The 26,346-nt window shown below is 27.2% G+C and overlaps 4 protein-coding genes across 4 annotated transcripts in view; 2 read left to right on the top strand and 2 right to left on the bottom strand.

Moving 5' to 3' along the window:
• Window positions 1-4,409, top strand: part of LOC113386359 (dipeptidase 1-like) — a 43,235-nt gene extending 38,826 nt beyond the window's left edge. The window contains exons 2-3 of the mRNA XM_026624147.1: window positions 496-739; window positions 3,590-4,409. Coding sequence (XP_026479932.1) covers window positions 496-739; window positions 3,590-4,409 — 1,064 coding nt within the window. The remainder of the gene's footprint in view (window positions 1-495; window positions 740-3,589) is intronic.
• A 535-nt stretch (window positions 4,410-4,944) lies between these two features.
• On the bottom strand, window positions 4,945-5,966 carry LOC113386348 (jmjC domain-containing protein 5-like). The gene has a single exon (XM_026624137.1). The coding sequence runs from the start codon at window positions 5,964-5,966 to the stop codon at window positions 5,007-5,009; it is 960 nt and encodes a 319-aa protein (XP_026479922.1). The 3' UTR covers window positions 4,945-5,006.
• Window positions 5,967-7,893: 1,927 nt separating this feature from the next.
• LOC113386337 (vitamin K epoxide reductase complex subunit 1-like protein 1) lies at window positions 7,894-10,494 on the bottom strand. The gene is made up of 3 exons (XM_026624126.1): window positions 10,322-10,494; window positions 8,258-8,367; window positions 7,894-8,179 (listed from the first exon to the last, which is right to left on the bottom strand). Exons 1-3 carry the CDS (start codon window positions 10,492-10,494, stop codon window positions 7,956-7,958), a joined length of 507 nt encoding a protein of 168 aa, XP_026479911.1. The 3' UTR covers window positions 7,894-7,955.
• A 7,831-nt stretch (window positions 10,495-18,325) lies between these two features.
• Window positions 18,326-26,346, top strand: part of LOC113386326 (autism susceptibility gene 2 protein homolog) — a 152,505-nt gene continuing 144,484 nt past the window's right edge. The window contains exon 1 of the mRNA XM_026624115.1: window positions 18,326-18,618. Within this exon, the coding sequence (XP_026479900.1) occupies window positions 18,379-18,618 (240 nt within the window). The 5' untranslated portion in view covers window positions 18,326-18,378. The remainder of the gene's footprint in view (window positions 18,619-26,346) is intronic.

Raw genomic sequence — 26,346 nt, 5'->3', positions numbered from 1 at the left:
AAAGCCAGTCGGAAGCCTTTTAACACTGTAAGCTCTGATAGCTGTTAGCGCTGACAACGCTGAAAGCTGACATCCTGCATCTTTAGTCTAGTATATGTCTATGATGTTATGTTTTTATCTCCTTTTTATACTTAATAGTTGTTGTTAGAATTAGTACTAGGATTAATTTTGTACTATATTTCATAGATTAATTTGTAGAACCTATATTAGTAGTATTTAAGTCACTTATATACCTGATTTGTATATGTATTTTTGCATTCTCTTACACTTGTATTGCATATTTTCTATATTTGTATTTATATTTGTATCTTACGTTTATACTATAATGTGTTGAAATAAATAAATAAATCTAAAACCATAAAATTAGGCAAATATTTATGCCTAATCTCAACTCTATTTGAATGAGCATACTGTATATGATATCACTTTTCCAAGTATTTTTTTCATAAAATATCTTTGTTTATGAAAAAGTGCAAATAAAATTTCTTTTAACAGATGGTCACAACGATCTTCCCTGGAATCTACGTCGATTCGGACACGGTAGTATTGCAGGGGTCAATTTAAGCTCATCGGTAGCTACAATTGACCCTTGGGCCACGTCACCCTGGTCCCAGACCGATATCCCGCGACTGAGGAAGGGGCAGCTGGGTGCCCAGTTTTGGTCAGCGTATGTTCCTTGTGGGGCGCAAGGTCTGGATGCAGTGCAGATTGTTCTAGAACAAATAGATTTGATTCGCAGGTAATATCATACGATAAAATTTAATTTCACTATTAGAACATAAAATACGAATCGCGAATTGAAGATTTTTCATAAAATGTAGTTTTTCATTTCCATGCTTTTTTTAATTAATAACCTAACAAGATGGTTAGTGATTAAACATCTAATTTATAACTAACAATTTCTCAGCATCAAGCAATTTCAAAATTATTTTTGTGATTAACAATAAAGATAATATTCGTCATGATTTTCGCAAAAAAATTGAACTGATTTTTGATGTTTAAAATTTAGTTTTTTTATGTGGGAATTTATGTTTTTGTGTACCAAAAACGGATAAAACTAATTTGTATATATAACAAAAAACAATTCAATTGAATAGAAACTATATAAATTTATATTTCATAAAATAAATTATAATAATCAATTTGAATTATGGGGGAGATATTAGCTAAATTTTTATATGAGATGAGCGCGTGACTTACACTAAGATTGCATAAAATTCAGCAGTTTTAACAAAATATTCTATAAAATAATTCATAAATCTGAAAAAACAAAAATATATCAAACCCACAAAATTTGTTTATGCATATTAGTTAATGGAATTGCATAGGAAAAAAATGAGTATTCGACAAGCTTTTGAATCATTATTACATATTTCAAATTTTCACAAACAAGGTTGTATATAGTTATTTTATTAGATTTTTACTTGAAGAATACTTAAATAGTTGTATTTTTTTAACATGAAAATCATTTCTAAACATTTTTAATTTATTAAGATTTGATAATGCAGCGACACTGCAATTCTATTTTTTAATTATTAACTTTCAGGTTTCTGCAATTTTTTGAGTACCTCTAATGTAAATTAAATTATTATTTTTTATTACAATATTAATAAACATTTCAAATTAAAAATATTCAAAGAAAAAAAAACTTGAATGTATTCATTAATGTTTTTCAAACTTATACTTTGCTAAAATTTAGAAATTATCAGCTAAAATATATTTATGAATTTAAATGATAATCAGCGTTATAAAACGTTTAATAATTTTTACCAAAATTATTTCATAAAATGATCGATTTCTAACTTGAATTTCTTATATGATCGATATAAAATTTATCAGAACATTAATTCCACATGTAGCCTTTATTGCTGATTCTGAATAACTGTTTATGGAAAATTTGATTATATATTATAACGAACCTATCATAATTTTAGAAAATTTCCTAAAAACATTTTTTAACTTGCTAATTTACCTTTATTTACTAATAGATTCTAATCACATAAGTAAGCTAGTAATTTCAAGTTTATATGCCATTTCTTAAATATTACCACAAATAAGTAAACATACCAATATTTTTCATACTGAAACATGCGCAGCCATAATTCAAAAAATTGTTTTCATAATACTTATGATAAAATTAATAATAAAGTAAATATATATTCAATAGAAGTAGCTATATATCTTTCGTTGAGATGTAATTTCAAAAAATCAAATATAAATAAAACAATATTTTGTATGTTAAATAAATAAACGTTTGCACGAAACCATTAGACAAAGAGAAAAAAATTCTCTTACATCTTCATATAAAATTTCGTTGGGCTTTTTACCTTGACTTGATAACATTGTTTTACTGGCCATTTGTCAGAAAATACTCCTTTTCTTCAATATATATCATTATAAACAAATATATGGATCAAGTTTAGTTCCATTAATTTTGTTTTATTTAAAATAATGTCCTTCTATTCTATGAGTATATTATTTCGCGAATCGGTAATTATATATTACAATTGTAATATATAATAATGTTAACATTATTGTACAAATATTATATTTTTCAAAATATGCATAGTGTATAAATGTACAAGAAAACATTTTCCTGCTTATTATGAGATATCACCAACTATTTATGCATTAAACATATGATGATTTATCGTTTTAATATAATATTCAACTAATTAATGAATTTTATGCTACACTACATATTTTTTCCATCTCGTAAGCTGACTAGCTATTAGTAAAAAAGCACAAATAAGTAGTTTACATTTATCTTTTCCACATTTGAAAAAGTGTTTTTAATAAATATATATATTCATAAGTTATTGAATAAATATTTTTTGCAAAATCTGCACTGGATTTGTCACAACATATAAATTTATTAACTTTCCGTAGGGTAAGTTATAGTAATCGCAAAAAAATCGAAAATGAAAATTTTTATATTTCTTTACGTTTTAATGGTCTGTAAACATTTTGGCATACGATCGATGAATGTATGTGTGTGTGTTCAGAGGCAAATTGCTTCCCGTATCAAAAATTAAATTTTTAAAAAGCTTTAATTTTTTTTTAAAAAACTTTGAAAAAAAAATAGATTTTTATATAAAATAGATTACGGGAAGTTGAAAAACATTTTATTTGTATTGACGAAACGAAAAACTGATTAATTTGTTGGGAAAGCAGGTCCAGCGGTTTTGGAGATCCATTTAAAAAAGTAAAAAATATGCCATTTGGCGATCAACAAAGATATGGACATATGCACATATAGATTTTAATAATAAGAACAATTTTTATTTATATTTCTACGAGTTCCGCACCAATGTTTAACCGTTGGACAGCGAGGCAGCGCTTACGCGCATCGATATTTCGTCTCTAAAATAACTACCCAGCGCGATTGCTTTGAAAAAAAGTTCAACATATAAAAAAATCAAGTTTTTTCGAAAATTTTAAAAATTTTCCAAAGTTTTTTTTTTAAAAAATAGTTCTCGATAGAGGATGATCCAGAAATTTGCCTCAATGCACGATGCCATGCACTACTGGTTAATTTGTTAATATTATTTTTTAACACTCTTTATAATTTTACTATACTATTTTTCAGACTATCTGAGCTGCATCCGAGGCACTTGTCACTAGTCACCTCAACCAAAGGCATTTTGGAAGCTTACAAAGCCGGTAAAATAGCTTCGTTAATAGGAGTGGAAGGTGGACATGCTATCGACGGATCTCTCTCGGTTCTAAGAGCCTTGCATATGCTGGGAGCACGATATTTGACAGTAACCCATTCTTGTGACACCAGCTGGGCTGGTGCAGAAGATTCGGAAAGAGGCCTAAGTGATTTTGGCAGAGAAGTGATACGCGAAATGAATCGTCTAGGAATTATGGTAGATTTATCCCACGCCTCGTTGACTACAGTTAGAGATGTATTAAATGTAACCAGGGCTCCAGTAATTTTCTCACATTCTTCTGCCAAAGCTTTGTGTAATGCAACACGTAATGTTCCTGATGATATTTTGACTTTACTTAAAGATAATGGAGGATTGGTAATGATTAGCTTTTATTCTTTTCACATTGCTTGCGGTCGTACAGCAAGCATCGCTGATGTTGTAGAACATATAAAGCATATACGAAAAATAGCAGGAATAAATCATATTGGTTTAGGTGCAGGATATGATGGCATTGATGTGACCCCAAGAGGTCTTGAAGACGTTTCTCGATACCCACATCTGCTTGCTGAGTTGCTAGAGGATCCTACCTGGACGGAGGAAGATGTTGCTTTGATAGCCGGAGGTAATTTGTTGCGAGTTTTATCACAAAATGAAAAATTAACGGAACAGTGGCGATTAGCGGCGGTTCCGCCAACGGAATATATTGATAACACTATAATTTCACAGTGTTCGAGATCGATGACAAAATCATGACGATCGAGTCTAACTACTATCGTGAATTGCTAAAATCATTTCAGATAAATCAATTCTTGTTACGATAACTACTATAATATAAAAAATAAAAAATATTAAAATAAACCACCTATTGGAAAATGTAATATGCATTTTATTATGTAGTGTTTGTGTCATCAGTTTTTAAATTTGCAAATTTTTTTCAAGCAAAACCTAATTCCATTCTAGCAAATAATCAATTTTGAATTCGGAAAATCAAGATTAAATTATTTAGTTTATATTGAGTAACGCAGTAACGTGTTTGCTTTCACAGACTTCAGTCTTTCAAAATCTAAATACTATTCTAAAATTTCTTAAAACCTTTTTTTACAAAACGTTAATCAGCTAAATTGATTGTGCTAATGGATATACAAAAATTAAGCTTATTATAATTGAGTATAATAAGACTGATAATATTTTAATTATATGTTTTGAGAAAAAAACGATTCTATTAAAATAAATATATTTATTAATATATATTTTAAATATCGTAACATAATAACAGCATATTGGCTTGTATAATGATGTCTTTATAAATGTGTTGTTACAAAAATTTTATATTAATAACAATTAAATATTTCATTCAAACCAAAATGATACTGAAAAACTAATTGTTCTTGAAGTAACATGGTGCCACCATTTAGGCGGAATATATAACATATCACCAGAGCGCAATGTGCATGTCATTCGTTTAGCTTTCATAAATAATGGAAATCTGTTTAGATCTAAATTATCAAGATCAATTTGTGATGTATTATTTAGCATTTTAGCTTCATGTGGGTACAGATATTCATTATCGTCAGGTGAAAATAATACAACTTGTTTAACGCCAACTACTTGTGCCAAAAAGTTATGCTTTGGGTCAGTGTGTAAAGGTGATATAGTGCCTTGAGGGCCAAACCAGGCATTAATTTCAGGTGGTGAGTCTATATCAGAAACACAACAATAATCCGGTACATGTATATCGTTAAGAAGTTCTGGAATTTGGTCAAACAGTCTATACTGAGCTAGATATCCTTTGGTTGTGTTTGGGGCATCTTTGAATATATGTTCAGTGATAAATTCACGTAAGGTCATTAATTGTTGACTCCACGATTCATCTGTGTATTTTGATCCTAATTCTATTGGCACTGTTCTGTTATTTGCAATTTGTTGTATATAGTTCAAATCTCGCCATTTCTCAAGCGCTGGCCAGTGATTTATGCAGCCTTTAAGAAGTAACGGTACACCTTTATCAAAGAATGAATTCTTAAATAATTCTATGCTTGGGCAAGATAGTATTTTTATTTTCTTAGTGGTATCCGGTATACTATTTTCATCTTCTCTGCTGATTACAAATGACTTATTTGTTGATGGAAAACATTTATTATATATATTTACAACAAAAGTGATTGCTTCATTCATGATGTTTGGGTAATTATCCAAAGGAACTCCTAACATTATAGCCATATCTCCTAATCTAATTTTGTCTTGCAAACTAGTGGACAAATCATCAGATTTTTTATCTAATTTTACAGTAAGCAGCAACATATACTGCATTTTGATAAAACAGCTATAGAAATACAGTTTTCGTAAATGAATTCGAATTTCGCTCCAATGGCCAGTGTGTAAGTATTCATGTGTCTTATCGATAACCGAATCAATTAAAGTCAAATTATTTTCAATTTCAATTTCAGTTAATGTTTTATACTCTGACAAGTCTGTTGTGCACTTAACTAATAAGAACATTGCGCATTTTGAATTTTCTGCTAATTCTTCGAGAATCGTCTGATCCTGTAATACAGGTATTGATTTCTGTACAAATTGGTATATATCATTTGAATTCATAATTATAAATAATATTTATTTATAATTATTTTTATTTAAAGTAAGTTATATATAAAATTTTAGGTTATGTTTATTTGACATTTGCTTAGATACTTTTAAGTTTTTTTGGTGGTACCATCTATTGAGAAAATTCTACAATAAAAACGCGGGAAGTTTAACATTTGAAATTCTTAAATACAAATATTAAATTTAAAATGCAAGTGGTGTATCGCATCGTGCTTTAAGGCAAATTGCTGGAACTTCCCGTACCGTAACGAAGTATTCGAGAAATATTAAATGTAAATCATATAAATTATTATAAATACTGTAACTTCCATTATTTATATTAAGAAACATAATATCTTATTTATTAAACAAAATATTTTTTGTATATTAAAAAAGTTGAAAAAAAATTTCACATCAAAAGTCAACACAACCAGAAAAAATTCTGAATTATTCAAATGGGATGGTTAGTTCTCTCAAAAACTGCCATTTTTTGCACATTTTGCTCGATATCTCCGAAACGACTGGACCTGCCTTTGCCAAAATCTAACCACCACTTCTCATCATCATTACAACCTGAATGTTTTTTCGATCATACAAATCGGATGTTCCGTCTAAAACTCGATTTCTATTTTCTGCACTCTTTGCTTCGTATCTCCGTAACGACTGGACTTGCCTTTGCCAAAACCTGATAAGCACATCTCGCCCCTAACAATAGAAATGGAATGTTTTTTTAACCATTCAAGTCGGTTGATCCGTGCGCCCGAAAACGTGGAAGAAAAATGCGCACATACAAAACACACACACACACATCCATTTTTTCTGAGGTATGCCAAAATGTTCAGAAACTTTCAAAACGTGAAGAAATGCAAAAAAGTTTATTTTCGATTTTTGGCCCATTACTATAAGTTATCGTACGGGAAGTTAATCCAATAATTAAGAAGTCTATTTTATAAATCTATTATTACACTCATGCATGTTGCTAATCCAATTCATTTATTAAAGTTTTTATTTATTAAAGATTCAGAATGATTTGTGGAATTTGTTAATCGGATTTTCTGGCAAAAACCTATAACCGAATAACTACTCGTTTCTATATAAATTCTTCCTTCGAGAAGTTGATAAAAATAATACTTAATTTAAATTAAATAAAAGTTTATACCAGTGGTTTTCAAACTTTTCGTACCGCGCACTCACTCTAATTTTTATTAAAAAAAATGTTAAGCTTTTGCTTAATTTTGTTACTTAATAAAATATATATTCAACTGATATTATAATTTATTAGGCGACAAATTATGTAAAAATATCCATAAAAAATTATTTATTTATTCATTTTTTATTCTCAACTTTTTATTCTAAATTTATTAGGAAACAAATTATGTAAAAATATACATAAAAAATTATTTATTCATTCATTTTTTATATCATTTCCACATTATTGGTTTATTTTGAAAAATAGTTTTTTTGGAAACTGCTGTATGGCCCTCTTCAAACAGCCCCACAGATTCAAAACCACAATTTAAAATAGTACAATTCATATATAATCAATATATTTTATTTTCATATATATACATATATATTAATTAAAAGCAAATTTGTTTGTTATAAACAACAAAAATATGTTCTTAATAGAATATTTGTTGTCAGTCATTTGAATTATAAAATTAAATTTTTGTTATATTTTTACAAAATCTGCATAAAATAAATAATTATGTATATCTACTTTCGTTTCTTCTTGATTTCGTGAGTAGCAGGAGCTAACAAACTGTGTCTTTTATAGGAAAGTATGAAATTAATTAAATTTAAAAAGTAAATGGTAACGCAAACTACACACAAATCGTGCAGAACAAAATACAGAATACAGGCCAAATAAATTGAGAGAAGAATCGATATGAAACTTAAAGCTAATTGAATTTTTGCAGTCCAACGTTTCTCTGTGAGAGCTGAAACAAATTAATTTCATTAGTAATAATTAACATATGCATATTCTGGTAATAAATTTTCAATTATAATATACCAACCTAAAGTAGAAATGAAAGAGTAGAAGATAATGCCAGTAAATCCGTTGGGTTGATTAAATTTTGAATTTTCTCCTAATATTAGACCAACAATTCCGAAGCCTTTGCCATACCTGTAAATAATAGAGATTGTTATTACGAAAGTAATTTATTGCATTTTAATGATGTTTAAAATTATCTATTGAACAACTACATTGTAATTATCTTTAATTACGAAATATATGGCATTTAAGCAATTCATCGTAAAGAAGTAATTATAGATATCATGAAAAAATCTATAGTATTAATATATATTATATTATTGATATTAAATGATTATATCAAGTTCTTTCCCACTAATATCTCAGTTTTTTCAAAAAGTGGAGTTAGTCGATGTGTGCACTGAGCGGCTCATATATACATTTATATGAAATTAGTTATCTGATATAATTAATATCTAGTTTCTTATTCTACATAGTTTTGTTTGTTTAAATCAAAATATACTCAGTAATTTAACAGATGTATAACCGTGTTGATAAGCTACAAAAATATTCGAAAATTAGTAGAAAATAACATTGTACATAATGTAAATTAGTAAACGAATATCCTAATGTTTGATATACTATTTGTTAGATCAAAATATGTTCATTGAGAGTTGCATTAGAGTTGTTGATTTTTTAAAATTATTAATCTAGATGCACGAATAGTTTTCATAATGTTTTTATTTGTTTCTTTATGTTTGCTAATTTAATAACATTTTACTTTCCCTCATGTAAATAACCTAAATTTTTTTGGCATCCAGGCAATGAATCATATACATTTTTCATTAGACGGATTTTTTATATTTGTCATCAATTTAAAATATATTTTGAATATATTTGCAGATCTGATACAGATTTGTCAGTTTCATGATCGTGTAGCACATTTTTGTGATTAAAATTCTTTTGTTTTTATTACCCAAACGTTCAATTATTGAATTGGCATTCGATTTAGACATTTTAAGTACATACTACCAAAAATTTGCTGATGTTCCATATAGAATAGGTCTAGATATTAAAAAAATCTCTTATATCTTTTAACAGGATCTCTTTTATCTTTAATATACTTTTTCTGAATTACATATAGCTTTTCGATATACTAAAACTCGATATTCTGAATTTACACTTTTAAAAATTGTTTTCCAGGTCGAGAAGTAGAACTATTTTAATAAACCCAAATGTTCGTTTTCAAATAGAAAACTATCCAAATACTGGATATCGTTCGATTTATCGATATCAATATATGAGCCGTATAATCTCTCCAATTTAAAATTTTTGTACAGCATTTTTTACTTATCTGGTTTAGCCTTACACAACACTACAATGTAAGTAACTATTACATTGTAATCGATTAATTGAATTTTATGGGCCGATTCTGCCACACAACAGACCAATGTTATGGCAAGGCCATGTTTCGCTCCAACTTCCATGCATTATGCTACTGACTCATACTGAATACTGTCAAAATGTCATGTATTTGCTGTGCATTCAGGCGTTTTACACATAAACTGCAACGTCGCTCGTATGTTATAAAGCTGTGTCAGAAAGACCCTGTTATCTAAGATCGTTTTTTGACATTTGTGCGGTTTCTAGGTTAGGTTTTGTATCTGACAACCTGAAAGAACGCCTGACTGCACAGCAACCACATGGCTTTTGTCAAAATTTAGTATGGCAAGTTCTTTATAACATAGTCTTGCCATAGTGTTGTGCAGCAGAGTGGGCCCATTAATCTATCAATCTTTAAAAACTTTCTTGACTTGAGAGTTCATATATAAATTAAATATGATGGAAGACAATTGAAGGAAAAAAATATATGTCGTCTAACTTTTCCATCTTTGTTGTCTCTCTTATCCACTTTTAACGGTGTTTTTACATATCATTTTTAAAAGTTTTTAATTGATTGTAGTTATTTTGATCGTATGATACATAAACATAAAGCAATTAAGAAAAATGTTAAGAATCGATAGCTAATATCTACTGACAACTGAGAAACGAAAACGAAAAGATAATATTTGAGCACTAATTCACTATTACATAAATATAATTTTACCTGGATGTCAATACTCTACTGCAACTCATATGTTCACCAATATCGCACATGGCTGGTTGATCAGGATGAAGTTCAGCCGAAAGTTCCACAAGAAGTGCGTACGCCGACAAAATCGAAGCAAACATACAAGTTACTCCCAAACATATTGAATAAGTTCTTGCATCAGCAGCCATAGTTGTAAAACTTAGATTTGATCCTAAAAATGAATAAATACTATCTATTATAAAATTGCATTGGTCAGCCTGGTTTTCAGCAGTCGTTATATCAGTTTTCACTTGAAAATATAGACTTGAAATTTGTTTTGAAGTAGATTTTTAGATAATTTCTGCATTAAAATAAAAATATTAGAAGTATTAGGGGCATTCTAATAATAAAACGAAACACATAAAGAGTGTAGAGGGTAGTCTAAAAGTTGATGTTTTTAAAAAGCTCAGCTAATTCAAAGTCCTGTTACTTGTATTGAATTGTTACGTGTATATCGACATTATTTTGTTTTCACGACAGTGATTACGGTATCAATTAGTCAATTAATTGGTCTACGTGATTATTTAAATCTCGGTACTTAACAAAGAAATAGCAAATCCTAGTAATGGCTCTTATAGTGCAAAATTAAATAACTTCATAAGTAGTTTCGAAAAGTTTACGACTATACAAAGTAGTTCCGTGCATCTAAAATTTTTTCACTGCATTATTTATAAATCGTTAATTTCAGTTAAAATTATGTCCAAAAAATTAAATCCCATTGGATTGCGAGCTTCGACATCAGGTCCGGCAAAAGCTCTCAAGTGTTTTACCCTTATTATATTCAAGTACTTAACCCTATCATGTTCTTTACCATTTTACAATCCTGATTAAATGTGCCAACTTTTGATGGACTTGCCAACATATTTTAGTAGAATGATTTTGAAAGTTTTAAATTCATTGTTTAACAAATATCATTGTCTGTGATCCTATCAATGTAATTTACGATTACGGATCCAAAGTTTAAATGAACAAAACTAATAAAAATTAGCCGCAATAACCAAAAAATTGTGTCACAGTTTCACCAAAGGTTTAGGTTGCACTTAAAAACTCGTAATTTCCAAACTACATGGAATGATTTTTTTTATCATTACTATCACTATATAACTTAATTTAACAAATATAACTTGAACACAACTTAAAATGTTAAATACTATTCAAGGAAACGCCCAAAATCTGATTTTTTTGAATAAATTGATTTTTTTTATTAGGATTACTTTATTAGTTATGACTTTATTATACAATTATATATTATATTATATCTTATATTTTTTAATCAATTATATGTTTTTTAGCCTTGTATAAAACTCTGTTCATTTTTCTTTATAAATTAACTTAATTTTAGGAAAAATTAGCTTTTGTGCTCAGCAGTCATGAAGTTCGTTTCCATAATTTTTGTAAAATTGAAAATGAATTCAGATATTTGTAATTTATAATATAAAGTAGTTGCAAAGATTCCATTTCTATAGTTTTCAAAAACTTGGGACAAAAGATCTAATTCCGAGACAAATGTTGCTTTTAGAAAAACTAGGACTCAAGGTGGAAATTCGGGACTGTCCCCATCGACCAGGACATATGGTCACCTTATTAAATTTTCTGTTTTTGAGTATAAATATTGATTTATCTTACAAAATATTAATTATTAAGTATTGAAATAAAATTTGAAAACAAAACAGAATATTAAACAGTAAAAAAGTACAGTATTCAAATCAATGTCAAGGTCTGATACCCACGAGACGTGTATGCAAAAACTCGAACCAGACAATCATCCAAAGCTCAAATTAATTACATCACGATTATTTATCATTTTCGGTGCATATTAATATAAAAAATGTATTCTGTTCCGAAATGTGTGTATAATAATTTGCGTAATTAGCTGGCAAACAGCGTTGCGAATAACTTTTTTCAACACTCTGGTGTCCTAATTTGCCTTCGGCGTTGATAAGACAAACTGCTTTTTAATTATATTGACATGCTTTAACACATCGCTCATTATGCAGAAAGTGAATTAATTTGCTTAATCGTCTTGGCATTATATTATGCACACGAAGAGATCATGTGTCGTAAATTTAGGGATCGTTAATATATTATATAACGTCGAGATACACTCACAAACATGATTATATTAATGAATAAATGAATAATAATGTTTGAATATAAATGATTTAATTGTTTGATTTTTGACAGCATTTTTACACTAAGGTCTATTTTTGAGACCAAATTTCAAAAGGTTTAGTATTATTAAACTGTAGCCGAAACGGGGTGTATATTGATCTTAAAAATCATCTCAAATTGTTTGCAAATTATGAGCTTTTAAGTGCAACCTAGAGCTTTAGTGAAATTATGAATATTTTTTGGTTGTTGTGGTTAATTTTTAATAATTTTGTTCATTTTTACTTTGAAATTGTAACCGTGAATAACATTTCTGGGACCACAGTAAAAAATAACACATTTGCCCCAAGTTTTCGAGAATTAAGACTTTTTATTGAACTATGATTTTCAAATTTTAAAATCGGTCGATTTTGAGAGGCCCTCGTTTCAAAAAAATATACTAATGTTACATTAGTATTGTATGGTGGCAAGTTTCAATAATTAATCGCATTTAATCAGGATTGTAAACTGGTATTTTACCACTTGATAATTTTAATATTGAGAAATTTCCAGTAAAAAAATTAAAACTCAATGTACGGGTGTATATGAAAACTCACTTGAATTAGGCATCAAAGAAGTTTCAAAACATTTATAAAAGAATTAATCAACAGATTTATAATTCTTAAAATCCGAATCAATTTAAAGCCATGTTTTCCTGAACATATGAGTAATTTAGAACGCACCTTTAACTTTAATCATCTTATCTTACTTTATAAAAAGTTGTGGAACTTAGAAAATTTTGCTGAATCTTATTTTATTTTTTCAAATTCTTCTATAGTAAAAACAGTAGCTTTTCTTTACTTTTGATACATTTATTTGTAGCAAAATTTAATTAAAGTTTATAATTCTGATTTAGCATCTATAATTTAATGTAACGTTTTCACTTTTATTTTATATTCAACGGTTTTTATTTTTTTATATTTTGACGCTGTATGCATTTATTATTAATTTCATTAAGTTACTTGATTTAAGACCTGATAGACCTCGATTTGTTATCATGTTTTTTTTATTCAAACAAAAAAGTGCTATGAATTTATTATGATTGTGTTAATTATTTTTTATGTTTTGAATATTTTCACTCTGTTATACCTAAATTATTTTTATTCAATTTATTTATTATTTTATTGTTACTGTATATGTTGTTACGTTTTGAGTCTTCATTTGACTTTTCTCTTACTGACAAAGAATGAACTTAATTTTTCTGTTAAGAATTTATTTGATATTTGACGTATAATAGCTTGTTTGTTTACTAAAATACAATTTTACCATCTGATACACTGTATTTAATTTTCCTTTATTCGTATAAATAACATATTGTTTTAAACCATTATTGTTTTTATTGCAGTAAACGATAGATTTTTTTTAAATTTAAATATGATAGTTAATTTAAAATTAAAAAATGAGCAAATATAGTTTACATTTTAGGGATTATGCATTTTTATAGTCTACAATAATTTATTAAATGATTTTCAGTTTTTATATAAATAGGAGTAAGGGTTTGCCAAATTTATAATAAATGCATTACAAGTAACAAACTTTAAAAAATTAATATCGGAAAAAGTAAATATATATTTTATGTTTAATATTCAAATTTAAACTTCGGTATATAAAAAAAGTTTATGTTCGAAAGAAGATCTAAATCTAATCCGTTTTTAGTATCAGAGGTTAAATAAAAAGGTCAACTTATTAAAACTTTATGAAAGATTATTTTCATAAAATTCATATAAGGTAAATCAAATACCAAATTGAAGAAATGGGTACATTAAATTATGATAAAATTTGGGAAAATTTACAAGTTGAGGTATAACTGAATGCTATATTTTTTCTAAGCTTATAGAAAATAAACTAAATTCAAAATGTAGAAGAAAGTAATAGTCTGAACTGCAATATTAGTGAAAAGATTACCTTACTAATGTAAAAATAAAGTAATAGTTTTAAAATTTAAAAGTTTAATTTTAAAAGAAGTGTATATTAAATACTATTATTTTTATACATCTCATAATAAAAGTAATCATATAAGGTAAATCAAATACCAAATTGAAGAAATGGGTACATTAAATTATGATAAAATTTGGGAAAATTTACAAGTTGAGGTATAACTGAATGCTATATTTTTTCTAAGCTTATAAAAAATAAACTAAATTCAAAATGTAGAAGAAAGTAATAGTCTGAACTGCAATATTAGTGAAAAGATTACCTTACTAATGTAAAAATAAAGTAATAGTTTTAAAATCTAAAAGTTTAATTTAAAAAAAAGTGTATATTAAATACTATTATATTTAAACATCTCATAATAAAAGTAAGTAATAATTTTAAAAAATATTGAATCAACAACTGCAGTTCTTATATTATCACATCAAGAGTATCAATTTCAAAAATTCTTTCATGCTGCGGCTCTACTATGAGGTCATATAACATGTAACTGGTTTCTCTAGTTATAAAATATGCGTAGGTTTCCATTTCATATATGATCAAATCACATATTTTAAGTTTTTAAAATTTAAAATATAATATTTAAACCCAATTAACCAATTATTAATTGTTCTCTATTTTTACAGACTACCAGAAAAAAATATTACACATAATTTCACAAATGTACGGAGCGAAATTTTGAATATAGAGTTTTAAATAATTTAAAAAACTATTAAATAAACGTATTTTGTTATAATAATTATAAAAATGTTAAAATCGAAAGTAATTTTCCGGACACCTGTTTGCGGAAACAGATCAATAACACGTGCCTACGTCATAGTAATAATTGTCGTTGTTTACACATGTTTTTATAGTAAAAACAAATATTTGAATTAATATTACATATAAAATAATACAATTGATCTATTTATATAAATTATGATATGCTTAGAAGAATTCAACATAACATAATTATTATAACAAGCGGTCATTTTATAGTTGTTTAAAACTCTATTATTCAAAATATTCAAAAAATACTGATTATAAAATTTAGCACATATAATTAAATATCACTTACGGTATTTTTTATTAAATTTAAACACCACTCACATTTAATAAACTACCTTTAAACAAGACAAGGTGATATTGTGTGAGGTATATATAGTATTTACGCCTATACTAAATCTTGTATTGGTGAGTCGTTCCACATCATACCCATGCGCGTCAAACTGGAATTGCCGGATTTATACGATTTTTTATCTGTTTTTATTTAAATGATAAATATTCAAAAATATGTTTAGGTATTATAAATTTAATAATCGCAATGAGATTAATTACTTAATACCAGTATTATCAGAATTATTTTAGAAATAAAAACATGTAATTTGAATTTCCCTCTGCACAATCTATAAGAATTTATATGTTGGTGGTTTTGGTACAGACTAAGCTCGATATGTGGCGCTAAAATCAAATAAAAAATCAAATGAAAAATAACTTGAATAACGTCCTGTAGTTTTACATTTTAAACAAGGTATGTATGAAGATAAGTTTGTATTGTTTTGATTATTTTAAAAATATTGAAATACATACAAATATCTATATAAATATATATTGTGTAGAGCTTCGAACAAAGAATACAATGGTATTAGATGTTTTAGATGTATTAGATATACAATTCGCAATTTTACAATTAAATAACAAAACAACCAAATATAAAATAAAAATAAAGGAATGCTAAACTAATTTAATTTTGAGTCTTGATTTATGAAACTTGATATTACGTCTTCGTTTAGAGCATCTTCAAAAGTTGAGGTCCTGTATATCCATTAATTTGCAGAAATTATTTAAAAGTTTAGAAGCTTTTCTGAAAAAAAAAACAAAATTTATAAAATTATAAAAGAGAGTAAATTATATAAAATACAATAAAAATTAAAATAATAATAAATAAATGAATTATATAATAACAAAATATTAAAATGCTAGCTAAAAATTAAAAAAAAAATCAATTAAGAAATACTCGAGTTATTTACCTGCATGATTGTCTAAAAAAAAATTAGATTTTTTTTAAAAATTAGTGGATTTTAACAATATTAATAAAATTATGAAGAGAGAAAATTATATAAAAGAAAATAAAAATTAAAATAATAATAAATAAATAAATTATATAATAGCAAAATATTAATATGGTAGATAAAAATTTAAAAAAATGGCAATTACAAGAAATACTCGAGTTATTTACCTACATTATTGCCTAAAAAAAATAGAATTTTTTTAAAAAAGTAGCGGATTTTAACAACATTAATAAAATTATAAAAGATTAATAAAATTATGAAAATAAATAAATTGATTATATAACAAAATATTAAAATGGTAGATAAAAATAAAAAAAGCAATTACAAGAAATAGCCGAATTATTTAGCTGCATGATTGCCTATATTCTAACACTTTATATGTTTCTAGCATCACATTTATAACCCAGGTCAAAACATTTTGATTTCAAATAAATTAATTATATTTATAATCACTTATTATATGCAATGTTCTTGTTTTTTTTTCACAAGTGATGCAGTAAAGCACAAAATTGCATAATGAAGTCTTAGAGCCATTTTATAATAATTTTAATAAAACCTATAAATTACAAATTAAAAACCATATGTAAATAATTAAAATTGTTTCCTCAAACTATTTTTTTTTTTGTTTAAATAGGAACAGCACTTTGCTAAAGAGTTCTAGGAATAATATTATAACATTTCATAAAATTAATTAAATAATGAATTGAGTTTATAGGAAATCACTTTAATACATTTTGAACTATATTAGAACAACTTAGGGCTGTAGAAATAAATATACGTATGATTGTGTAATTGTAATAATGACATGTAAATAAATATATATTATGTTATTTTGATATTTTATATGATTTTTTATACCAGATACTTTTGCCTGAATGAAATATAAAAAATGTATTATAATTGTAACTTTCTTTTTTTAAATTACGATATTTATTACAACTGCTAAATAATTTAACATCTAGTAATAATAAAGAATAATAACATAAATTTAAATAAAAAAGAGTACAAAGGATAGAATTTACATTAAAATGATATCCGTAGTATGATGATTTAATATAGTATAAAAGCAAATAATAATAATAATAATAAAATTTCTTAAGAATAAAATAGTACTAGAAAAACAATAAAGTGGAATAAAAACAATAAGTGACAGATAAAAATTAATATAACAAAATAACAATATTAGAAATAATAAGATAATAATATAATAATAATAATAATAATAATAATAATAATAATAATAATATTGATGTTTACAAATGGCTATTTATTATTCAAAAAATTAAATACTTATCCTAATTTGTTAGTACTTATATTTCTTTTATCACTCAGATACAAAGATTTAGTATCATTGATATGTCTGTTATTTTGTAACTTGATATTACAGTATATTGCTATAAAGTTGAAATATGTGTTTAAATTTCGCGCCGAATGCGCAGCTCGAGCGCCACGATGTTGGCAACGCTCGAATAAATTAAGCGGTTGTCAGAGTGTCCGCGACGCGGCGCTGGTATCGCGGCCGTCTTTCATTGTATTGACTGGTCGTATGTCGCCTTCTTGAGGGTGCAATGACTAAATGTTTTATTGACATATTCAGTGATGTGTGATATTTTTAATGTGTGTCAATTGTTGTGAGTGGTGTATATTAATCTAAGAATAATGTAGAATACAAACAAATACTGGCGGATAAGCTACGCGGCCATTTTACTAGCAATGCGGCAGCCGTGTACATTCCGCCATTGGAAACAATCAGTATCTTTCTCCAGGTGCAAGTTTTCGAATTTCTTAATTTTGCTTAAATTGTACACAAGCTAGGGACTATGTGGTTTTTGGTGTCGATTTTACGGACTTTTATATAGTGAATGGTATAGTGTTTAGTGTGCCATAGATAATGTGCGAACGATGGAAAACGAAGTGAAACATAGGAATCAGAGAAACCGCAGAAGGGAACGGGCGCAGCGCATGCAAGCGCAACGGGAGACCAAGGTCCGGGATGGGGACAGCGGAGACGACGAGCCCCTCACGTGGGAGAAGCCCCCGAGGCCCCCCAACAGAAGGAAAAAGTCTAAGGAGCCCATTCTCGAGGAGGACATTATCGACGGATTTGCGATAATGTCATTTCGCACCTACGAAGATCTTGAGGTTTGACACATTCCAAATCGTTTTTCACATATAGTTTATGTCATTGCAAAAGTCCTATGTCAATTTTATGACGTTTTTTTATTATTGTTTATGTCACTCGATATGGTTGATATTGATTGTCATATCATGTTTTATTTTGCTTATCAAATTCCCTGTGTTATTTGTTGTGTTTTCACTCATTCCATTCTATATTATGTTTATTAAATGCATCATAATTAAACATTCTTTATCATTGTGCGGTGGGCTTTAATTAAATTGATCGTGTACTTTAACGGGGTACTGTATTGAAGAAATTCAAAGAATTTCGCTTTTATTTTGTTTCAAATTTTCGAAGTTTAACTATTTAAAAATGTGTGTATGAGAGGATTTTGCAAAATTTAAATCATTTTCGGAGATACAGCTGTTTGGCCATTATAATCCTCTTTCCTTCCTTTTGCGAAACTTCAAACGCGTTTTTCTCAAACTGTCTTTTTCAATACGAAGTCCTCGGTTTCTCCAGATCTACTAGACCAATTTTCTTGAAAATTTTCTTTATGGACTTCTCTGTGGCATATACTAGCCCCATCCCCAAATTTCAATTTTTACTATTTTTAAAAAATTCGTGAATCTCAAAAGGTGGTAAAAAATGATCCTTTTTATTCCAAACAGTCACCATTTTTTCAAAAAAAAGTTTTGAACTTAATTCTAATTTTGTTTTGTTTTTATAACATTTTTATTACATTTAATATGAAAAAAATACATTCTATAAATTTACAACATGAATATCTATTTTTATTTGAAAATAACAATACAATTATTTAAACTATAATAAATTCACTATACTATTACTTCAAATCTAAATAATTTATGTGGCTAAAATATCACAAAAACCACAAACAATAATTAATTCTAGTATGTGCCATTCTAGATTAATAATCTTTTTTTTATTGTTCATTTCGGATTACTAGGGGGGCTGCAATCGGGGACATGTTTACGTGCCAATTTTTTGGGACCACCCCCTTCCCACTTCAACAACTATTAATTTTTGAAATTATTAACTTTTGTTATAAAGTTTGTTTTTACTTTTTTTTGCTGTACTCTTGTAGCATTGATACATAAATTATAGAAAAAGTGACAGTAAAAAAATTGAATGCCCCTATAAAAATGATCTAAATTTCATGCCTCTACACTGGAGCACCCCCTTAAATTCAAGGCATATGTGCTCTTGATAAAATGCAATTTCATCTTGTATTGATAAAACTTCATAGTTTAAACTTTGAATAGCTATGGCATTTCTGTCATTTTTATTTAGTATTTTACTTCAAATTTACATCTGCTTAATAAATCCATTACATTTTCCGTTTAATTTATTACCATTTAATCGCAGACAAATGTTAAAATCTCGTTCCTTTCTGGCAGAGGCTACCTTCATCCTAAATCTATTTTCTGAATGATCAAATGCCCCACGCGTTGATGTGTCGCCAAGATGAAAAAGTAGTGTATACAATATACTACTTATCGTTTTAATGCCAAAGTGTTTATGAGACAGTCAATGTAAATCAAATCATAAATCTAACAACGATATTTTATAGGTTTTCATTGTTCCCTCAAGTATTTATAATACAGACTTCTTTGCTTTTATGATGTTTTGCTAATAATTTATACACACTGCTGTGTTTGTAAACGTTTGTAAAATTTCTTTGCGGCTGTTAAGTGCAATCATTTGATTGTTTTATAGTAATGTTAATTTAATTATACACTTCTTTTTAATGTGTTCAATCGATACTTCAATTACTTGATGTTTCTGGTTAATTTTTGTACATATTTTTGAAAGTAAATATCGAAGAATGCTTTCATTTTCACATAAAAATGGGCAAAGGCAATAATATTCTATCACATCTTCTTTGGCATACTTTATTAATCCACTCATTATAGTAAGTTCAACCCAGATGTAAGTCTGTAAATACTTGTATATTGACACTAAAAAGTTGTCTCAAAACCTACATATGGTAGGGTGTACCTGGACTATATCTTCAAAAAAAAATTAAAAAATGTCTGTAGACCTCAGAATAAAACTTTACGTATTACACTTTCTGGTTGTTGAAAATACTTGTTTTTAATATATTTTTTAAATAACTATTTTATAGAAAAGCTTTTGAGATAAAAATTTAATGTACTATGTTTAAAAAAAAATGGCAAACACAATAATATACTATCGCATCTTCTTCGACATAGTCAGCCTCCAGAAAGAAAAGTGCTACTAGTGTTTAATAGAAATTATTAGAGTTTAATAGAATTTTTAGGCTAATACCATTTTACAGAGCAGCTGACGAGTTGAAATTGTATATTTATTGCTATTCAATAAGAAATTTAACTAGCGGTGTATGGCATCGTGCCTTAAGGCAAATTGCTGGAATTTTCCGTACCGTAATGAAATTTTCGAGAAATTTTAAACGTTTTCAAATATATTATTTCAAATACTGTAACTTTCATTATTTTTGCTATCTTGTTATATCTGAGCAAATCAAATAAATAAAGTAAGTAAATCATAAATCAATTTATCTCCAGAACATTAACAATCGCCATTTCATTTCGAATTCAATTTCAAAAAAAAAATAGTTGCCTCTAATCTAATTTACACAAAATTGAAAAAGTGCTCCCGTATAGTCACAGTCTAAACGCATTTGCAAATAATTCTGTGCTACATTTTCACTTATACTGTGCTTAGCTTTGCGGCATTTTCACATTTTTCAATAGTTTTTACAAAATCGGAAAAGTGCACCAGTACATAAACAGTCTAAACGCACTTGGGTAAACATTTGTACCATAGTGGTGTTTAGACTGTGCTTAGCCTGGGTAATTTTTTGAATTTTTAATCCAAAATTACAAAAATATTTTATGAAAAATAGAAAAAAGTAATATTTTTTCATCCCCAAGAAAGCAATTGTTTTGTCAATACAAGCAGAAAGTTCTTCAAATTCACAAACTGTCATTTTTTGTACATTTAGCTCTGTATCTCCGAAACCGTTGGACCTGCCATAGCCAAAAACTAATCACCACTTCTCCCCGCCATTACGAATTGAATGTTTTTTGTAAAGTTTTAGGTAAAGCATTGCAACTTTTATCTCCGATGCCAAATAATCAATAAATAAATTATATTTCTATATCAAAATTATTAAAATATATTTACACACATGCACACACATATATGATATATACTTATATTAATTTTCATCACCTAAGTAGCCAAGCATCAAAAACAATGTAATTTGTTAAGCTGTCTTTGCAAAACAAATGAATTTAATTCTAAATCTCGACTGATTGTTTTTTAACTCGATTTAAAAAGCTATTATCTTAATTTAGTTATTGTTGACTGTTGTTCCGAAATGTTTGTAGTTTTAAATTCCCTTTAAAAAGAAGCCTCGATGCATCTCTGGTTACATGTAACAATAAGACAGAATCGCAACGCCGATCGGTTGAATGACCTTGTTTCAACATAGAATAATCTTCACTTACAAGCAGTTGCACATTTTACATAAATCTGTTCTATTTCTTGCAGCAGATTTAATTATTTCTTGCTTTTGCGCATTTGAAAGCATACACCGTTAGTAAAAACTATACACCAAACTTTTATTTTTTGAGCTGAAAACTATATATACAAAGAATTGTTCCAATCCATTCAGAAACTGAAAATGGAATTATTGATACAATTGAAATTACAATTATAGCTGCTATAAAACCTTGGTTTATTGCATGCTCTTGTTAAATGATGTGCAGATTTTCCAGATCTTAAATTTAAAGAGCATTGAATGCAATTTTATTATCCTCTTTTACAAGCTTTTATAACCTTTTACAAAAAATAGAAGAAAACGAGAGTTTTGTATTGTCCAATGCAACAAAAGAGATTCTGAAAGTATCCCTTTTTATAAATGAAAATTTGTGGGGTGTATGGCATCGTGCCTTAAGGCAAATTGGTGAAACTTCCCGTACCAATAATTATTATTTTTTAAAAAAAAACGATTAAATTTTTTGAAAAAATTAGATTTTTGAGGAACTATAAATTTCACAAAAAATTACTTTTTTATTAAAAAAAAAATATTGAAAAAAAAATGTTTTCTTTATTTTGACATATTTTGGAAATTCTGGACTTTTTTTCAAAGCAATCGTACTGCTTTAACTGCATAGAGACGAAATGTCAAAGCGCGTAAGCGCCGCGTCGCCGTCTAGCAGATGAACATTGGTACGGAACCCATAGGAATGTCAACAAAATTTATACTTATTGTTAAAATCTCTATAAAATATCTGATAATTTGATGTCATTGGCATTTTTATTACTTTTTTTTATTAGATCTCCGAAACCGCTAGACCTGCCTTAATAAAATCAATAGATCAATCAATCTTCATCTTGTCAATACAAGTAAAATGTTTTTTAAATTATTAAAATCGGACGCTCCGTTCTCTTAAAAACTGAGTTACCATTTTTGGCACTTTTTGCCCCGTTTCTTTGGAACGGCTAGGCCTACCTTCGCCAAAAACTAATCAGCATGTCTCCTTATCAATACAAATCGAATGTTTTTTAAATTATTCAAATCGGTTGATCGGTGTTGGTAAAATTCAGATACAAATTTGTAAACCTTTAGGGTAGGCGTTACCACGTTTTTAAAAAAAAATGTTGCGCCTCGATAATTAAACAAACTAATTTGATAAATATTGATATTTATTTACCAGTTTTTAAATTAATATACAATATAAAAATATATGTAAAAAATGTTATTTATTCATTCATTTTTGGTTAATTTTCGGAAATAATATTTTGAAAACAGATGGGCTTTCCCCTTTGAAATAGCCTTGCGCCCCACACATTGGAAATCACGAATTGAAGTGCATTGACCTCTATTTTTTATTTACTTTTTTTTTTTTGTTAGATATCATGATGAAAGTTCATCTCATAAGCTGTTCTATTAAATAATTAGTTAAACATTTTATTGAAAACGAATGATTTAGACAAAACTCTGCCAGGAAAATGAATACAAAATTGTATTTTGAGGTCTACAGCCCACTATTGTTTCAAATTTTTGTTGGGGATGATGTATGCCGAAGAAGATGTAACAGTATTGAATAAAAATTTATTATCTTCTTTTACTCACATTCACATTGTACTCTGAATGTGACCCTTTTATAAATTAAAATAACATTATTATTTTGTTTAGTTTTTCATTCACACAGATTTATTATATTCAATTTAATACTTATGGGTCTTATTTTAAAAATTAAGTTTGATACACTTTGAATATATAAATCTGTATTATTTTTTAAAAAATAGCTTGATACAATTTTATCTCATAAGCTCTTCTATAAAATGGTTAACTAAATTTTTTATTAGAGATGAGAAATTCCGATACCCAAAAGGTGTATTGTTTTTATTTATACAAATTACCATATTCAATTTAATAGTTTGGCTATAAAATAAAGATTATAATAAACTTTTAAAATTTTTGTTTGATGTATTGCCACGAAGATTTTGCCTTACATATCTCAATATCAAAAACATTAATAAACTTGACAAATATATTAACATTATTTATCTAACATTATTCTTAATATATTTTCAAAATAGTTTTTGGGAAACACATTTTTTATAGCGCTTTTATGGTGAACTAGCAATCTATCAATCGTTTTTTGTTTTCCAACCTAATAAATAATTAATTAATAATTTACAGAAGTTTAATTTGATAACAAAATAACTGAGAATGCATGAGTTAAATTAAGAAGGAATCCATTAATTAAATATGTTGTTTTTGTTCAAATGTTTCTTTACCTTATATTGCTTGCTTATCATAATATTTAATTTAAAATTAAAAATTAATGTAACTAATTAAGAATTGATGTAAAATTATTGCCATTCAGTACTTTATGTTTAATGGTAATTTTTTTACATTTAAATATGAGATGGGCAAATACATTATTATTCACTACAATTATTTATAATTTATTATTCATTTAAAGTAATAATTTAAAATTATTTATTATTCATTATTCAATATAAATAATTTTGTTAATATATCAAATCGAACACATAGTAAAATTTTATAATGCATTGGAAAATATATTATAATAATTCTCATGTTTTTTCATGAATGTGCTTATATGAAATTAATAATACTGAGTTAAATAAGAAGCATTTAAATATTTAAATGAACGTGTTATGCTTAATCATATGCTGTGATTGAGTTACATTATATATCGGTGTCAGATTTCGTTTTTTTTATACAACATATCAATTTACTTTTCTACACGATCTTATTTCTTTTTGTGGTCATTAAATTGTAATTATTGCTGATATTATAATTCTATTAGAGTTTGTTAATTGCTATCAACGCATGTTAATTAATTATTAGTGTTTTAAGCGTGAAATTCGATTTTATTCAGTATTTCAGTCGTAGCATATTACGTGAGATTAGAATTAAATGGGATTGCATTTTGAATGTTGGATTTTCTTCAGTTTTAATTTGTTTTTGTGAAAAGTGAAAATTTTCTTCAGCAACTAGTAGATTTCGTATAATATCAATTTACTCATTAAAATGTATCATCAACTAACGTTGCGTTTGATCTTACACAAATAAAATTGCTACATTGACTTCTATATTCTCATGATTTATGCTTGACACATGAATAAAACATAAAGATTTTATTACCTATCGTAATTGCAGTAATCATTAGCATCGGAAACAAAATTTGGTTGAAGTAGATTTTCATCAAATAACATCATATTATGCTCGTGCTCATTGCTAACATGCTCTTTTTAGTACAGCGTGATTTATATCCTGTTTTTAGATTTAAATAATTTACTAAAAATTTACTATTGCGAATTAACTACGTGTTCTTTGAGCTATATTTTAAATGCATTCCTAATCTGTTATTTTCTTTGAAAGGGCAACCAAATGGTTAACCACTCTTCTTTGCTACTTGCCTAGTACCATGTATTAGAATTATTTAACTAATAGTGCTAACTTGTGTATGATGCAGCAATACTTGTGAAAGTCGATTTACACTTGAGATTATATTTGAGATCTATCAGATCAAGTGGAAATTTCATATCATACTGCTTGGTATCGAGCTTGGCACAGGGTGGAGTGAAACACGACATTAGTTTGTGCTAGCCTTACAGGTTTTCCCACGGCTGGCTAACCCAAGAAAAATTATGTTGTACACTTTTGTATTCACTTTTTTGTTTACTAGTTTTACTTTAAAGAATTTTTAATAAGGACGGTTCAAATAGTTAATGAAAATGGATTGTAGTCGCCTGTCCTTAGCTGTTTGATTTCAACAATAATTGTATGATTCTATGAGTCAGAATATGTATAAATACAATATTTTTTTATGTATTTTTTAAATAAAAATGAGACTTTTACATTCCTAAAACATCAATTTTTGGATTGACCATATGAACGTATTTCTTTGAAGAGCGTTTTTTTATTGGATATCCGAAACCGCTAGACCTGCCTTCCCACAATTTAAATTTAAGCATGAATAAACATTTAGTCTAAAAGAGCTTATATTCTGCCTATAAAATACGAACAATGATACATACAGTATTTATAATAATCTATTGGAAAGCATTTAAAACAATTTTTATTAATCACTGATCAATTTTTGTTAATTGTTGCTTATTTTTAATCATCGACTGTTCAATTCGGTACAAGAAGTTTCCGGAATTTGCCTTAAGACACAACTTTAACAAACTAATTT

This window comes from Ctenocephalides felis, unplaced genomic scaffold (assembly GCF_003426905.1).
Source record: "Ctenocephalides felis isolate EL2017-DRISC unplaced genomic scaffold, ASM342690v1 CF-g0.4_SCAFFOLD_00845, whole genome shotgun sequence".
NCBI classification, from domain to species: domain Eukaryota; kingdom Metazoa; phylum Arthropoda; class Insecta; order Siphonaptera; family Pulicidae; genus Ctenocephalides; species Ctenocephalides felis.
Note: the sequence above shows the minus strand (reverse complement) of the source record. Positions and strands in the feature narration are given on the sequence as shown.

What these genes read in the sequence shown, in the direction of transcription:
- LOC113386337 (XM_026624126.1), bottom strand. Translation starts at nt 10,494, where the DNA reads ATGGCTGCTGATGCAAGAACTTATTCAATATGTTTGGGAGTAACTTGT. An exon ending in AGTAGAGTATTGACATCCAG is followed by an intron (nt 8,368 to 10,321) that starts GTAAAATTATAT and finishes TATTATTTACAG; the next exon opens with GTATGGCAAAGGCTTCGGAA. An exon ending in CTCTTTCATTTCTACTTTAG is followed by an intron (nt 8,180 to 8,257) that starts GTTGGTATATTA and finishes AATTTGTTTCAG; the next exon opens with CTCTCACAGAGAAACGTTGG.
- LOC113386348 (XM_026624137.1), bottom strand. Translation starts at nt 5,966, where the DNA reads ATGCAGTATATGTTGCTGCTTACTGTAAAATTAGATAAAAAATCTGAT.